Source organism: Scomber scombrus, chromosome 14 (genome assembly GCF_963691925.1).
Source record: "Scomber scombrus chromosome 14, fScoSco1.1, whole genome shotgun sequence".
Lineage (NCBI taxonomy): Eukaryota > Metazoa > Chordata > Actinopteri > Scombriformes > Scombridae > Scomber > Scomber scombrus.
Genome location: NC_084983.1, coordinates 3,488,994 through 3,507,757, shown reverse-complemented (window position 1 = coordinate 3,507,757; position 18,764 = coordinate 3,488,994). Strand labels below are relative to the sequence as shown.

The 18,764-nt window shown below is 37.7% G+C and overlaps 1 protein-coding gene across 1 annotated transcript in view; it reads left to right on the top strand.

The window, feature by feature from the left end:
- The window catches only part of LOC133994224 (protein turtle homolog B-like), a 141,806-nt gene that overhangs the window by 70,011 nt on the left and 53,031 nt on the right, over positions 1-18,764 (top strand). The window contains exons 4-6 of the mRNA XM_062433448.1: positions 1,053-1,204; positions 4,545-4,662; positions 15,854-15,995. Of these exons, the coding sequence (XP_062289432.1) occupies positions 1,053-1,204; positions 4,545-4,662; positions 15,854-15,995 (412 nt within the window). The remainder of the gene's footprint in view (positions 1-1,052; positions 1,205-4,544; positions 4,663-15,853; positions 15,996-18,764) is intronic.

The window sequence follows — 18,764 nt, the reverse complement described above, 5'->3', positions numbered from 1 at the left end:
TAAATAAAGTGTCAATAAATGTCAAAAAAGTCTAATGTCATGTTATTTGAAGGAAATAAGAAATATGACAGTGTGCAAATTAAACTTCATATTCATAATGAAGAAAGTTTCATCAACATGCTTTTTATGTAGAGTGATTTATTGATGATGATGATGATGATGATGATGATGATGATGATGATGATGATGATGATGATGATGATGATGATGATAGACTCTTGGAGAGAACAGGATGGTTTTATCTGTCATTGTACACAATACATGTTTCTAAACATTAAATTATGGTTTAATGTATCCATATTTAACATATTTTATTATTATTTGGGTAAGTACTTTTTCCAACTTCCACCTCTTTTAAAAAAAAATTGCAGTTATTGAATATTTTGTAAATAATTCAAAATGACATAATCCAACTAGACAGGCTAAGAATCTCCATCTTCCTTTTTATAAAACATCACAAGGTCAGTTTTTCTATCAAATATTGTGGAGTTATCATGAAGAATGCAAATAATGTTAATAACATCACACTGATGCATTAACATCAGGCCTATAGAAGCATCTACAGCAACACAAAGTAAGCAAATAAATTTACATCAAACATGAGTTAAAAAAAAGAAGATATCTGTGGTAGATGTGATGATGTCAGAGCTTATAACCTCCACAAATATGCAATGTGGGCTTCCACCTTTGAGAGATGTAGGCTGTAGCAGGAAAGCACCTTTTTACTTACTGTCACCAGTAATAGCAACTGCAAGTTAGAAGACCAAACAACAAATGGAACAATGAAAAATGGACAGTCCAATAAGGTTAACACTATTACAGTTATTAGAAGAAAACTGTATCAAAGGAATACTGTATTTCTGCCATAGAGCCTCAGTGAATGTTTGAGAACTGACAGTGACAGTTGGAATCTTATTATCCTTATACAACACATGATTGGTTGATTGATATAGACTCAAAACAAGAATTCTATAGAAAGGAAATGAAAAACTGATCAAAAATGTCACATTGTTAACATGTCCTTGTTTTGTCTTTTCCGTCTGACTCCTCAGCTCCCCCCACGTTCTCGGATACGCCACCTCAGTACGTAGAGGCCAAGGAGGGGGGTAGCATCACTTTGACCTGCACGGCCTTCGGCAACCCCAAACCCTCTGTCAGCTGGCTGCGGGAAGGCGACCTCATGGTCAGCAGTGCCAAGTATAAGGTATGCACATTCTGTCTTTATGTGTCATCCGTTTATTGATTGGAGCAGGGTCATTCAGCAAGCAAGGTGCTGCATCGTGAGTCAGATATGTTCATACACACATTCCACATACATGAATGTGTTCATTTAACTGTTGACCTCCTGAACTTTGAGACAGAAGACAGAATATATATATATTGATATATGATAGAATTACTGCTGTAATAACTCTCTATTCCATAACTTTATATTTAAACTTGCATAAAGAGATTTGTTTGGCCACTTGGGGCAGCAGAAACAAGCTGTAAACTACAATACTGACACAACATCAGCTTTTTAGTTAATATGGCAAACTTGCAAAGCAATCTTATCATTCATTTAGAGTCATGTTTGTTTCAACCTGGTAAATGTAAGTCCACTCTGGTTTCTTCCTCCTGAGGGAAATATGTCTGTTAAATGTTTCACTATGTTCACCAGCTGATCACAAACTGTGCCTTCTGGCAATGAGAATAATTATAAAAAAACACTGTTGACACGTGTTTACATCACAGGCTCTGCTGTAGACTACTCCATCGCTACTGTTGCGGCTGTAAAACGTTAGAAAACTAGTTTTGAGCATCACAAAACCGCTGCATGATCGATTTAGTCCGATAACATTCGAAAAGTCTAGAAGAGTTGCAAAGGTTAAATTATTTTATTCCCATTGAAGTGAGCAGATGGCTAACTGGAAATGAAGATGGAAATGAAAAAGTGTGATATACAGAGAGATTTACCTGGTGGTGATGGAGCCTTAATCAGCATTATGTTAACTTGTTTGGCGAGAGCTTGAATGTAAGTTCCACACTGCAGGTTTAATCAAGTTCAAGCATTTTATTATCATTGTGTAGCACCATGAAATTACTTTAGTGACAAAGCCAGAGGTGCATTTAAAATCCAATACAAATAAATACACAATATAAATTCCAGCAATAGAGCTAATATATAATGAGCTGATAAATCAGCGAGAGTATTGATTACACACATTGTAAGAGTTGGATCTTTGGCTGATTTGCACTATATCTGGTGGAAACTAAACATGAGTATTAGTTCAGTAACAGCGATCACATGTATTATGTTTTGAACTGTAACAGCTTTATCTCCATGACTTTCTCTCCCAGCTGAATTAAAGAGCTTTCAGGCATCAGTAAGAGCATCAAAATGGCAAAAATTCACTGAACTCTTCATCTCTTTTTTTGTTTTCATTTTGAATCATTTCTTTATTATCTCTTTTGTATACTGATCTGCTACTTACTATGATCCCTGTGGGGTTCAACAGCTCAGCTGAATACATTTTAATTGCAACCGGGATCCTTCAACCTCAATCATCTTTACCCCCTTTTTACACTCTCTGTTACACAGTTTAGATTTAGTTAGAATTAGTCTCTAATAAGAAAAGAAGCATTTGTGTTGGTGGTTTATGGTCTACAGTATCTACTATGGAGTTCTGCATGTAGGAATAGAAATGACTCCCCCACATTAGATCAATTATTTAAATGACTGAGCTTTGTTCATAGGAGAAATTTCTACTGTATCTAAATGTGTCCTTGTCTCAGGCAGCAGCTTCCCCCCAAGTCAACACACTCTACTGTATTCTTCTGCAACTGTAAAACCTGTAGATCTTAATATGCTTGATACTGAATCTAAACATAACTATAAGTCGCTGCATCAGGTTGTTTATTTATTTGCTTGTAGATGCAGTCGTGTTCTTTGAAAGCTGAATTTACATGTTTTGCCTGAGAGTATACATCTTGTGGGAAGGAAGGTCAAGGACTGCATGTGTCCTCTGAGGCAGTTTAACTGTAAGCTGTGTTTATTAGACACGGCTGACCATAAAAAAATATGTTTGTTTTTTTAAAGCTTCGGCGAAAGCAGTAAATACTGTTTTAAAGTCAGTTACTAACTACATCTACAGTAAAGCAGCTTTCATATCGCTGCATATTAAAGGCTGTGAATAACGTTTGCAGGCACTGAGGGAGAGATACAACCACTTCACTTTCAACATAACTCCCTTTCCCTCTCTCAACCAAGTCTGTTTAATGACACCAGAAACATATCCCACATCTGCAATATGCTCATCACTACACAAACACTGATATACAATCCCAAAAAATTTCAACTCATCGCTACCTGTAAACTCAGCCTTGAGGGTGACATTATGCAGTAAAAGCTTCCTCTGTCCTGCAGTAGGTAGGTAAGTTTTGCGAGGTACTTTTCGGTTCAGAACGGCGCTATCACATCTCATTTTTATTCTCAGCCCCAAAAGCTGATTAAGAAGAAATGTAATTATTTCAGGATATCCGGTATTGTAATATGAGTTGGATTCCTGCTCTAATTAGCTGTAGCAGATTACCAGTCTATTGTTAATAATCTAACTATTGTTCACTCCAGTTGCAGGCGATATTAGGTTTTTACCAGAGACCTGGAAATGTTGTAATTCCCTCATCACTGCTGGAGTTTGATCAAACGCATACATTATTTTCCTGCATCTTAAATTAAAAGATGATATTTTTGGAGTCATTCTTTTTAAAGTTTTGGATTATGAATGAATGAATCCATTGATTTATCCTTGTACTTCTTGTATAATGTGTAATTGGAGTGTGTATAGGCAGATGTCGGCTTTCTGGTTGTCTTTATGAAAAGTATGTCAAGACCCATTTACTTTGTGTGATTTCTGGCTGTGTGAACATGGTGAAATCTTGGTTCGTCAATCCAAATTGGTGTCTAAGAGGCACACAGTGAGATTGGTCCAGCAATAGCCGATGTGGAACTTTGGAAACCAAAGAAAGCCTGATGTAAAATTCCTAGTCAGAAATTTAAGACCAAATTCTCAAAATCTTCGGGACAAATTGGTTTAAAGGCCTTGAATTGCCTTTTTGTCTTCAGAGTGCAATACGAATAAAGGTGCTTTACCTTGACCTTCCTTCCCACAAGATTTATACTCTCAGGCACACTCTCAGGAGCAAGATACTGAATGAGCAGGTTAGCATCCTGTGTGAATATGACATGTAATGTAAAAGCGCTTTGAAGGATCAAAAAGACTAGAAAGTGCCATATAAGTACAGTCCATTTACCATTTATGTTATGCTTTGATCTTATATTTCTCACATTTTGACATAATTCAAGATATTCAAATATGTTGTATAATCAAATGCGATACATTCAACTTGTGCACACCTTTCCTTAAAGTCAAATAAATGCATGTGTCCACAGACGACGTCGTGTATGAAGAGAAGGTTCTAGAGTTTAAGGTCTTTCACCAAGGGTCCAGCACATTTACTTCAAAGTAGACTTGTAAGAGCAGCATGTCTGTGTTTGTGTCCAGGTGTCTGATGGGAGTTTGACGGTGCTATCCATCACCCGGGAGGATCGTGGGGCCTACACATGTCGAGCCTTCAGCCCGCAGGGAGAGGCCATTCACACCACACGGCTGCTAGTACAAGGTGGGCCCTCTGTGTATGTGTGTGTGTGTGTGTGTGGGTGTTATTGTGTCCTACAAAATGCACATTTTGATCAGAGCTCCAGTATTATTGTATTTTTAAATGTTCTTATGGCACAAACTTTTTGATAAGTGATGAAAATGCTGTGTTCAGCTCGCAGCATTTGTGTAGCTTCTAACTGAATATCTGTGGTTTGAAGTTCAGTTTCTCTGTTGTGTTTGTTTGTACTTTCAGATATCTGCTTCAATTTAATGTTTCCTAATCGCTTCCAGGCTTATCTGAGCTTTATTAAGTTACTGCTGATGGAAATATTTCCTGCTGCTGCTGCTTCATATTAAAAGCTTTCCACTGACAAACTAACGGGGGAATTTTACTGTAAAGGAAATGAATAGGAAATGAACTGTGTTTGTTGTTGTGGTATGTGTGCACTCTAGACTACCCTGGCTGCTGCACTACCCTCACAGTTAAGTTGCGTCTTTTTCGTTCTGAAAGTTTGTCCACGTCTGATGCAGCGAACAACGTTTTTTCCCCCAGAACAAAAAAAAAACCACGCTCAGAGCAGGTTGATGCCCTTTCTTTTGATAAGACACAGATTTAAGCAGTTTATGACACAAAATATTTCTTTATGTTGATCATCTCATTAGCTCTGACCCATTCTGTGTTGTTTTCTTCAAAATGATGATGTCACTCTATGGCACGTACACCACTTGTCCTAAAAATCCATAAATGCAAAGCATGGCCTCTAATAGATGAAGCAGGATGAATACATTCTTCTGGAGTATGTGTGAGGAATGCATTATCAGCAGGTGGAGTTAGTAAGGCCTTCAGTAATGGCCAATCACATAAGCTCCTCTCATCCCCTTTAAAATGCAGCAGACAGTTTAATGAGGCAGGATGGGAGTCCAGGCTGGCTTTGCTGGAGAGAACGGTTCTCTCTGAGGTGTACAGTTGCAGCATCACATATATTAAACATTATTAAATACTATATTAGGTGAATTTTCAGTATGATCCAAAGCAAATTTAGAAGACAGTGATATCTTTGTGATATCATTTAGGCTATTACAGTTAAAGTAAAATGAATTTTCATTATTGTGGTCTGTTGTTCTTTTTGGTAGTTATTAAAAGTGTTGTGTATATGGGTATATACAGGGTGTGATTTGCCAGGGGGTGGTGGGGATTTTCCCTCCTGTGGTCTATATATCTCTGCCTCTGCTGAGTGATTTTTATCCCTGATGGGGGAAAAGTGTATCCCCCTCATAGTGATTTATGCTGCTTCACCAATCGGCTATATAATGTATCTAAAATAAAGATAGGCTATTTAAAAAAAACAGTAAAGCATTAAAATATGAGAAAAGTCATTAGTGCAAACAATAAAGTCAGAATAAGATTGTCAATGTCAGCGCTCACATGACAGTAGAGACGTTAGTGATGTTGTGGGTTGCCTCCTTCCCTGCTGGGAGGTCTGCAGAGATGTGGGTAAAAGAGGGATGACCTCTCCATAGGAATGCATAAAGAGAAGACAAAAGTCTGTCATCAAAGCAAGTCTACAAGTAGATATGTAGTGTAGCGACAGCATGTTGTGATTATTTTCTATTCTCTATTTCTATTTACTATTTCTATGCATAAATGAACAATCAATATTTTTTGTAGTTGTATATGATCACATCGCAAGCACTGTAGGAAAGAGCAGGTAAGAAAAGAGGAATAGTACAATAGTTGTTAGAGAGTATAGAGTGAGAAAAATAGAAAACAATTATCTGTATAATCAAGACAGATTTCTGGATGTGCTTTCCAGAAGAAATCTTTCTAACAAATCAGTAAAGCAGACGGCAAACTAGCAGACCTGTGCACCAGCAAGGACACTGAACTTGATCTGTATTGACCTACGACAGCAACGGAAACAATGTGAACCCCCAAACCAATTGTGTTCTTTTCTTTGTACTTTTAACCAAATACATGACTTGATTGGAACAAAGAAGTGCTATTTATATATATATATATATATATATATATATATATATATATATATATATAAGTGCTATTTATATATATATATTTATATATATATATATATATAATAGTTTTTTTTATCCCTTAGGAGTAAAAGATACAAAACATGTATATTTGACTTCCCTTCACCCCCCCCCCCAAAAAAAAGAAAAGAAAAAAAAGAAGCACTAATCATCCAATATGTTGACAAATTGAATAGCCCTTTCCCCCCCTTATCATCCCACCCATAGGATTACAGTTTACAGAATACATGAGAGGGCCCTGTTTATGTGTGTAATTTATTTTAGCTTAAGTAAATATATAACATCTCTGACCCAATGAGAGAAGGATGGAGGCGCTCCTTTTTAAAACTATCAAACACAAGGAGTGTAGTGAAGGCTATGACCACAGAGAGCACAGGATTTATTTGATGTTAAACCAAAGAGGGCACTGACTGGGTCAGGGTCAAAATGGATCTCTCTAAAAGCTTTAAAGAGACTTATCCAGAATGTGGAGAGATTCAGACATAGCCAGAACATGTGCATTACGTCTGCTGGATGGCCTCTACATCGAGACCATGATGGATCAATGTTCGGATAAATCTGTCACAATCTAGCATTAGTAAAATTAACTCTATGTACCACTTTCAGTTGTATTAAACTATGTTTAGTTGATATAGACGATGTGTGGCGATGTATTCCCATTGGTCATCTGTTAAAACTATTCCAAGATCAGATTTCCAGGCCAGTGTTTAATTGGAGTGTAGATTGATGTTGTTAATGAGTTTATAAATCTTGGATATCACTCCTCTACAGTCTGAATTCAACTCAAAGATATGATCGATGTGTGATTTTATGGGCTTATGTGGAAATACAATGTCTTATGTACAAAGCTCCTGATCTGTAAGTAAGGGTAGAAAGGTTGTTAGTTCAGTTGTTGGTCCCTCGTATATATACAATATATATATACAGTATATCTCTAAAACCGTTCATCCCATGTACTTCATACTCCATATGGATGCATTGCTACGGACAGCGTCAATTAGGTTTTTTGGATCTGCACTTCTTGAGAAATATATAAAAATATACAACATTGATTTGCTTCTTCTTCTTCTATCGTGGAGTTAATGAGAAAAGATAGACAGCGCCACTCTGCCATTGCAACCCACATTGTGGTCTGAGATAGGATTACATCTGTTGGAAATAGTTTAAGAGACCTAAGCTCTATTATTGTGTATTCTGAATGAATTTGGAATGTAGGTTAAAGACTTACTGATGGATTTCTCAGACATGGTTTGAATGGGCACTGTGTGGCCTTTGCATATCTCTTGAATTGTTCACCTGATCGACTTAACACTTGGCAGGGGTATTGCTGGGGACTTAAGGATGTGCATTATTTACACATTTAATATTACGACTTGAATAAACAAGTGAACAGCAAGCCACTCATCTCCATGTCTAAGTGCATTGGGCGCTGTTTGATATAAATACTGTCACATCACAGTCGGGCAGGGCTTCAGAGCTCTGATTTGACTTCACACTTGGCGGATTTACTGCTGGGGGACGCAAGGAAGTTCACGTGACTTGTTTAATTAACTTTTAATAAACAAGTGAGAACAGCAAGCTGCTCAGCTCTGTGTCTGAGTGCAACAGGGACTGATATAAACACTGTCACATCACAGTGGGGTGGGGCTTTGCTGATTCTGACTTGCTGAGCAGCACAAAGGAATGGGCCCCGCTCAATTAAACTGTCTGAGAGAGAAGAATGAGCAAACACAGGAAAAAAACAAACCAAAAAACAAAAATGACAGAGGCAGTACAATTAGCCAATAAGAGCGCAGACATGTTTCATTAGAATCAATCAATGGAAGGCTGTAACCTGCTTCTATGATTCAACTCCTGCTTAGTTTTACTGGTAACGTTACTGTCTGTATTTATACCATTTATTTTATTAATTAATTACTGTTTTAATTGGTACAATTGTCAATTGATATGACATGCAGTTTTCAAGAAAAAATAAGCGATTGACCCGTTCTGAGTTGGCACGATTTGAATGGGCACTGCACTAGTTTGGGATAACTGAGAGAATGGTGGAAATATGTCTTCTATGCACTACATTACAGATTGATCTAATCCCTTTATTAAACCATAAAGTAAAGGCAAGGTCTATTCAAGAGGGAATGACTATGTGATCCGACTTAATGGGGAAGAGGATAGAGGTAAGTTGTAGTCCAAAATATCCTCTAAACTAAGCCCATTGTCTTATTTAGAATCTTAAGGGAAAAGTTCTCTTTTGTAAATGTATCATGTTCCCTGAGATTTTTCCAAATTGATTCATGATATCTAGAACGCAGGGAAGTGATAAAGCTGGTCCAGAGACATACAGAGGCACATCATCTGCGTAAAGAGAAACTTTAAGGTATATATTGCAGTGGACTGGAGTTGAAAGTCTTTACAGAGTTGCAGTGGTATTCTTAGGGGCTAGATAGCAAGTGCAAAGAAGAGAGGGTGAAGTGGGGAACCCTGTCTTGTCCCCCTTCCAAAAGGGGAAGTTACCAGACTGAGTATTATTAGAGATTAGAGAGCTAAGACATTGGATAACACTTTAACGTTTATATTTAGTAGAGATATAGGACATTGCGATGTACATAACAATGGATCTTTATATTTCTTTGCCAGCAGAGAGATAGATGTCATAGGAAGAATGTCTGAGCAGAGTGCCTCCTTAAATTTTAAATTGAAGGGAAAAGTTTTTATAAAATTCTGAATATGCACATTGATTTATGAAGTCACTCACAACTCCGGTTGACCTAGAGAGATTCTGGGGAGTGTTTGATGACCTATTCAAGGGGAGATCTAGTAGATTCCTATTATAAGAAGTCCATTGTCAAGCATAGGTGTTGTCACAGTTAGGGGCATATACATTTACTAAAATCACAGGATTGGCAAAGAGTTGTCCAACAACAATAACATATCGCTCAATAGAATCGTTAATTACCTCTTTGGAATATAAATAAATGTTTTTCTTTAAAAATGTGACTCTCCCTCTGGCTTTTACATTACATTTAGAATGGTACTCTTGACCAATCCAATTTCCTGGCCAGCAACCCTGGCATTACAAAGATTAGTTTCTTGTAAGAATGATATGTCTACGTTAAATTGTTACAGATGAGACATGACTCTTTGTCTTTTAACTGGGTTATTACATTTACATTCCAACCTGGTAGGGTTATCAATCACCTTATTGGATTGATCTACCATAATAGTCTACGAAAAGAAATAAAAGGGGAAAAGCAAAACAGATTTGGTAGATAAAGTAATGTGAAGGAAACAAAACAAAAAAAGAAAGTGAATACATGTATATATAATCATAATAATTATAATAATCATAAAATACACCATCAAATGTCATTAAGACACAATGATATGCTTATAACAACTAGATTTACATTTAGAACCTTTAAGCGATTGACAAAACATCTGGATTTTATACTCATTTGGCCCTTCAAATAATTAATTAGGGTAGTAAAAAAGCAGACCTTTAAAACTGTAAGCTAGAGTAGTTGGTTCTGTGTAAATCACAGCATTAAACCCTTAACACATTCAATTAGAACCACTAGTTCCCTGTAAAAGAAAAGTTCTGAGCAATAAAAAGCAGTGGTCATTGCCATCCATACAGCCACACTTCTGGCTAAAGATATAGCAAACAGCATTAGGTGAGACACTAAAGGTCTATTAATATAAAATGTGTTGAAGCTAAATGTATCCTCTCCCTGTTAGTGTAAAACAGTCACAACCTTTGTGGTATCAGCTAACTGATCCCATTAGGTATCATGTGAACACAACAGGGCGAGTAAAATTTACATGTTTGGGAGTATGACTTAGACAATGCTGAAATTAGTTTGGGGACCACCAACTGTATTATACTACCAGGAACATGTAAGAGGAGGAGGAGCTTTAACAACTGCATTCATACATTTGAGCAGTTTAATATTTCTACAGATGTAAAGAGACAAAAGAATCAGAGAATGGGAGAGCTTTTGCCTTCAGCTCTAAATGAAATGTCAGCTTATGGATCTGAAACAGTCTGGATCAGTCCATGCTCTGCCACAATATCAAGATACATTTGGCAAATTAATAATGTATTGTCTGCAATGTGGTTCATTGCAGTACAATTGTCTACAAGTAAACAATGTTAAATGTGTGTCCACTCCAGCAAAGAGGATAAATTATCAAGCAGCAAACATGACATTCCAGGTCATTTAATTTCAAGATTGCTGCACCAGATAAACACAGATGATCTCATCTGAATGGAGGAAATTGAGACTCAATCTCTACCTGAAACATTTTCACTGTTTACCCAGATTGATTCCTATCATTGTTGTGGAAAGTCAATGAAGTAGCAAAGGCACCTCATAAGTGCCAGTTATGTCTAGAATGACTTTGACACCTGAAAAAGCTAGCTGACTGCCCGCCTCAACATTTTAAATTAAAACTTTTCCATCTTGAACATAACTGTTGTTGGACTCTATTTGCCTATTGTTTGTGGATGGGGACACTGAAAGATCATCAGTTTGATGATCAAAGTAGATGTCAAATTAAATGCTGCACAACAATCATGGTTTCTGCATTCATTTGAAAGGCCAGGATAATGTATATGTATGAGTTATTAAGCAGTAGATTGCTATGTTTCAGAGAATTAAACTGGTATTATGACAAACCTGTTAGCTGCATCTGCAGGCTGACATTAACCAAGCAAATATCTTTTTTGTCTGGTCTCCATTGTGACACAAATGTGTTTTTGTACAATTCTTGAAAAACCAGAAACTAGAAAGTAATTTAGTTTTCCATCGTCCATCGTTCAGTTCAGGCAGTGGTCAACAACAATTGGCTGTGCTTACAAAGATCAGCTTGGCTCATAATTGTTCTCATTTTTGGAGCACTTCTTCTCCGCTCAACACATTATAGACTAATACACATTTTGATAATTCCAAAAAAAAAGTTATTTTAACCGATTTAAAATAGGGGAACACTCACTAGCCTCGTGAATATTTTCCTCTGGCCGTTTTGTTAACATATGAATATGAGCTTTGTCAGCTCGCTTTCATCAAATCAATGCTACATAGATGTTTTACTGTTTCTTTTATGTTGGTTGTCAGTAGCTTTCATTTATCACAGAACAGACAGCGAACATGTTCACAGAGATCACATATTTCATTTTGCGCCTGAGTATAAAGCCAGGGCCGAGCCAGAGTGGTTGTTTGACCCGTCCTGTATAATTTACGGGAGAGACAGATTAATAGAGGCCCTCCTGGAAAGCCACTGAGCAGCAGATCAGCTAAGAGACCACAGTGCCAACAAATCTCCAGCACTCAGCTGGTTCCAAATAGGGTGGGTTGGCACACACACACACACACGCACACACACTCAAACAGCCAAACAGAAACAACACAGTCGTCCAGCACAGGCCTAGTCCTGCTAAGGGGCTAGCAGATGGAAATGCTCTGCCTGTTAAAGGATCAGGCTGCGGGCTACAGATCAGAACTAACATATGGGACGAGCAGTTTAGAGTTGCAACACTGGCTCAACTCATCTGTCTGTGTGTATCAGAGTGTGTGTGTGTGTGTGTGTGTGTGTGTGTGTACATTTATCATCAGGAGAAAGTGTTGTGCAGGCTTATATTTATATTTGACAGTCTGGTTGTTATCCATAGATTGGTGTTGAGGGGTTTCAGATGACAGGAGCGGCAGAGAGAAGGCCTACGTTACTGACAAGTTCTGTTGTTGCTGTTCTAATTGGAGCAGGCACTGCTCTTTGTATCCTCAGTTGGAACCATACTACATTGGACTTAAAATATAAAGCACAAGAGAACTCTATTGTTTATAGATCATTTTATTAACATTTTATCATCATGTGCACTGTAGAGTGTGTGTGTGTGTGTGTGTGTGTGTGTGTGTGTGTGTGTGTGTGTGTGTGTGTGTGTGTGTGTGTGTGTGTGTGTGTGTGTGTGTGTGTGTGTGTGTGTGTGTGTGTGTGTGTGTGTGTGTGTGTGTGTGTGTGTTTGTGTGTGTGTGTGTGTTTGATAGATTTGGATCCTTGGATGAATATAAAATGTGAACATATTGTACAACAAAGCATGCTACCACAGTGATAATTAGAGTGTTTTCATGTTGATACAAAGTGCTGCATTCTTTATTGAACCCATTTCCTTTTCATCTATTAAGTGATCACTCATTTTGGTGGGTTTTGGAAAAGTGGTGAAATGCTGGGTCTGAAATGCCACACAGTTAATGTAATGTCACATTACAGTGCACTATACAGTAAGTATGGAGTTATATGGGACACAGCCATTACTTCTTTTTCTGACTTTTTCTTTTTTTATTTTCAAGTCACTATTGCTGGCTGTAGTAAACACTTTGGAAACAGAAGTCAAACGTCTTGGTTCTAATTGGTTCACATATACTGAATAACTTCTTATCAACAGTTATTGAAACAGAGGCAAAAATGTAATTAAAGAAAAGTCTTCACAAATTACACCTACTCTCCCTTCCATCACTATAAACTAGTGACTGACCTTTTACCTTCTCAGTGTCACTTAACTGGAACCTTGCATCTGCTCAGGTTACATGTTCTGTTAGACCAATACAAAGCTTTCAAAGCATACAGAACACGATTAAAGGGTTATTCAGTTACTGCTGGCAATCATAATGTATCTATGGGCACACACGCATGGCCGCGAATGCACCAAATCCACAATGTCGTCATATAACACTGGGGAAGAGCAGCTGTTGCTCATATGTACTAAACAAATACAAAAATTAATCTGGTTTATTTTTTCCAAAATTGAGCTATTTACAATATGATTATGGTCAAGAGTTAATATAATTCTGATCAAGGGTTAATAAAATGATGTTTATTAAAAAATGAATGATACAATAAGTCTGTGTCATGGAGAATAGCTTTTATCTGATTTATTGGACCTCATACAGACATTTGATAGTATAACAATTAAGTGTGGAGAAGGTTTGACTTGATCACACACACCATGGAAAGATTTGGGGAAATCAAGAGAAAGCCTCACAGAACAAAAAGTAGAAAAACTTTAGGATAAGGATACAACATGTTCTTGCATGAGGCCCAAAGTGTCATAGTCAGAGTGCAGTGAGACCTTTTTGTAATCTAATAAAGATCTAACGAAGGTTTCATTTCTTTTCCTTCTTTCACTTTCTGTTCATGTTTTTTTTTAACACTCAATTCTCCTTCTGCTGTTCCTGGAGTCTAACTGCTGACTCAGCCTTGAACTCAGAGGGCACTTTAGCCATGATGCCTGCCTGATGCTTGACTGATGTAGTCAGGCATCCTAGAATAATACATATATTACAGTATGTACAACAGTTAAACATGAGCAGACCATTAACAGAGAAAATCCAATAGCAGAAGATACAGGTATTGAGATAGTTGGTTCTCAATAAGCCATTTCTTAACATTACACTTTGATTGTGGTATTGAATTCTATTGATGTGATGCTCTGAAGGAAATCTTGCAGTTAATTCATCTTTTTATCTCTAATTCTGTCCTCTGCGTTGGGATTTAGGGTGTGATGGCACTGCTCCTCCTTTCTGACCTTTGTTGAATACCCCTGAGCACAATCTTTTGAGTCCCTTCATTTTTTTCTCCTCTAACCCTCGGTAACCTCTTTGCACTTTTCCAGTCAGTTGAGGAACCCAAAGGAAAGATCTCTTTTCACATCCAGCAGAGTCATGGCTCGGTTCTAATCTTCCCGCCGGCACTTTGCGATAGAAATGTTGATTAAGTGTGAAAGAATTAAATCCACACATTAGAAAGTCTTGCATGTGATGCCTGTGGGACTAGACATGTCTTCCATACACAACGTCCCAGTCTTCCTCAGCAGTACTTATGTGTAGTATATCCTATTTTGGGTGATATTGCCACATCCACTCACACACACTAAAGTGTTGAGTGGTGCTCTCAGATAAATCCAAACCACCTAGTGTGTGGTAAGTAGCTGAAATCATATGAAAGTAGAATAGACTGTTTTTAGCTTCTTTAACAAACTCATGCATGGTTATCATCACAGCTAGAAAATGACTGTAAATCAATGGGTTTTCTTTCTCTCCAAGTATCATTGTATAAATATATCCATGCATGCAAGAAGGATGATCCATCTGTCACAGCAAGGATCACTCAATAAATTCTCATAATCCTTCACTGAGTGCAAAATAAGTATGTGATATGGCTCTGAGGTCTGAGATGATACTGAACAGAATACAGAGTGGATGTAGTGGTGTTAATCCATGTGTGTCTACACACTGTGTGTATATGCCCATAAATGGTCCACATGACCCTTCAACACTACATTAACTCATTACTGTGTTATGTCTGTTTGTCTGTGACATGGTTGAATGGAAAGTTCACACTGAGGTGGTGATATGTGTGGGATTTATGAGCTCTTGAGTGTCACACTGACATATGTTCCCTTTGTGGACAGTTCAGTCATTTACATTACAGGCTAGTGTACTGTAGCTTAACACAGATTCTCATGTAAGCAGTAAACAGCAGTTTTGATATGCTCTCTGTTTTCACAGTTAGTCCTGGTATAATAAACTTCTACAAAGTGGAAGTGTAAAAACAGTTTCAGACATGTGAGTTCTGTGCATATTGATAATCAGATTAGCTATTGACAGTTTAAAAGAGGATCACTGGTTGTTTTTTCAATACTGATATTCAGGAGCTGCACACTGTTAATGAGCATAAATGACTGTACTCTTAATTTAAAGCAACCATTGGCAATCCTTTGTCCATCTGCCATTCCTGACAAGAAACCCTGCAGCTGCATTCTCCATATTCCAGCTCTCCAAAGCTTTGCTCTATCCACTGATGTCCTCAGCATCCAGCTCTGTCTCTGGCTGCAGGAGACAATCTGCTGCCTTTTTCCTATCTTCCACTATCTTTACATGCCTGGTTGATTTTGGCTGGACTAACTCGTATCTCTAAAGCATTAGATTTAAAAGAAGAAGTTGTGCTGGAGACAAAATCTTTATTTTATAAACATTGTTTCTATTTCTTGCTATAGCACAGGTGACTCTGTTTCTTCTTTTTCTCTGTGTAACATTACAAGCTCCTCAGAAACAGACAACAGTATCCCTGACTGTTCTTCACATCATTTTTTGTGTGTTCTCCACCAGGCCCTCCGTTCATTGTTTTACCACCGGAGAACATTACAGTGAACATCTCGCAGGACGCCTTCTTCACCTGCCAGGCGGAGGCCTACCCTCGCAACCTGACCTACACCTGGTTCTGGGAGGAGGACAACGTCTTCTTCAAGAAGTAAATTTATGATTGGGTTCATTATTGTCCTCCATATCACCTCACCTGTCTGTACCTGCTGCTCACCGGTCTAGTGTTGTGTTGTTTTTGCGGCAGAGAGAAGTAATATAACTTTAATATTTATCAAAATAATATTACTCTTACTTTTAACCACAAAAAAAGGTATAAATAGCATTCCAGTATTATCCTGGTGAAGTTGTAGACAGGAATCTGCCTTGTGATGTGGCAGGTATTTAGTTGGCTAAATGTGAATGTAAAGAGTATTAAATTCAAACAATCAAAATATCAAACTTTCAGTAATAACGATGTAAGACTAATTAGAAAAAGTCATTTCTACATGATGATGACAAGCATCATTCTCATCTCCATCATTTGAAATATTTCTAACAGTAATCTGGTATTTTTAAGATAACTTTTAGCAATCGTTGTATGTTCCATTTTTAAAATGTCGACTTTGTGATTCAAACTTGGACTCATTACGTTTGTTTTTGTAAAGTTGAACCAAAATCCACAATACTTGTCGCATTTATTAGAATAACATGTTCAATATGGATGCTGGGTGAACACAGACATGAATTTAAAAGCAACAATAAACAGAACAGTGGCAGTAAATATTGAAAGAAACCCAATTTCCAGAATAGAATGTTTGCATTGTATGCTAATGCAAGCCACGTATATGTGGAATCTCTACATTTCAATGTCGATCACATTTTAAACTTTTCACATGTTATGTAATGCTACATTAAATGGCCATTATCAGTTGAATGATGATGTTTTATGGTGTGACAATCCTGTGGTTAAGTTCTGATTAGATTTAGACACAAAAGAACACTTGGTTAGGGTTTGAGAAAGATCATGGTTTGGGTTTAAATATCTGTCACCAGAAAAATGGCTGTACATGTCCTAACATCTAAAAATACCCAGTTTTGTCAGTTGAAACAGGAAGTGAGCCATTGTCTCTAACAGTGGTCTCTGAAGCTTTGATGCCATGCAACTAACCTCCCGGCCACTAGCCACCTCCTCCGAACATGGAAATGAGCTCATGTAGATGTCATCTGAACTACACCACTTCCCTACGATACATATTTAATGTGATTCGAGATTTAACGTATCTGTTCTTTGCAGAAATGTACAGTGCCAACATGTTATCCTGGCTGTTGTAAGTAGAGCAGAGCAGATGACAGGGATCGGATGAACATGTTGTAAACTGCATCACTGAGTGTTTAACTGATTTAAACCACGTATTTGTTCTGTTCAAAGGGGAACTGGCTCTTCCATTTTCCTTTGAATTGTCCAAATAATAAATCATTTATCTCAGCCTATCACATGTTTAATTGTACAGGAATAAACACATTAGTGGTTAACACAGTTACCTCACAACAAACAGGGTTCTGGGTTCCAACCCACCAGACCGCTGTTAGGAGTTCTCCCCATGCCTGTGTGGGTTCTCTCTAGGTCTCTCACAGACCAAAAATGCAGGTTAGGTTAACTACCTGTAGTAACTTGTCTGTCTCTATATATGTTAGCCCTGTGATTGGCTGGCAGCTTTTTTGAGTTTACCTTGCCAAATGTCAGCTGAGATGGAAGGAAGGATGGATGGATGGAAGGTTGGATGGCAAATTGACATTTTAGAAAGTCTTGCATGTGATGCCTGTGGGAGTAGACATGTCTTCCATACACAACGTCCCAGTCTTCCTCAGCAGTACTTATGTGTAGTATATCCTATTTTGGGTGATATTGCCACATCCACTCACACACACTAAAGTGTTGAGTGGTGCTCTCAGATAAATCCAAACCACCTAGTGTGTGGTAAGTAGCTGAAAGCATATGAAAGTAGAATAGACTGTTTTTAGCTTCTTTAACAAACTCATGCATGGTTATCATCACAGCTAGAAAATGACTGTAAATCAATGGGTTTTTTTCTCTCCAAGTATCATTGTATAAATATATCCATGCATGCAAGAAGGATGATCCATCTGTCACAGCAAGGATCACTCAATAAATTCTCATAATCCTTCACTGAGTGCAAAATAAGTATGTGATATGGCTCTGAGGTCTGAGATGATACTGAACAGAATACAGAGTGGATGTAGTGGTGTTAATCCATGTGTGTCTACACACTGTGTGTATATGCCCATAAATGGTCCACATGACCCTTCAACACTACATTAACTCATTACTGTGTTATGTATGTTTGTCTGTGACATGGTTGAATGGAAAGTTCACACTGAGGTGGTGATATGTGTGGGATTTATGAGCTCTTGAGTGTCACACTGACATATGTTCCTTTTGTGGACAGTTCAGTCATTTGCATTACAAGCTAGTGTACTGTAGCTTAACACAGATTCTCATGCAAGCAGTAAACAGAGCAATATTAGTTGAAGTGACTCTTAATTTAAAGCAACCTTTCATGATCTTTATTCCATCTGCCAGTCCTGACAAGAGACCCTGCAGCTGCATTCTCCATATTCCTGCTCACCAAAGCTTTGCTCTGTCCACCAAAGTCCACAGCATCCAGCTCTGTCTCTGACTCTTTGTTATTAACACATGAATCAAATGAAAACGTAGAGTTGATTCTCATTCTGTCATTCTCTGGTTCATACAGTAATTCCCTAAATCAGCATTAGCAGTCATGTTGTGGTCCATGGCCCTTGTGTTGACATAGAGGCGCCATAATATACAACCAAGGACTGAAATGCTAACGAAATACCTGTTGCTAGTTAAAAACAGTAGATTTCAGAATGTCATTGGATTATTTTAACACACTCC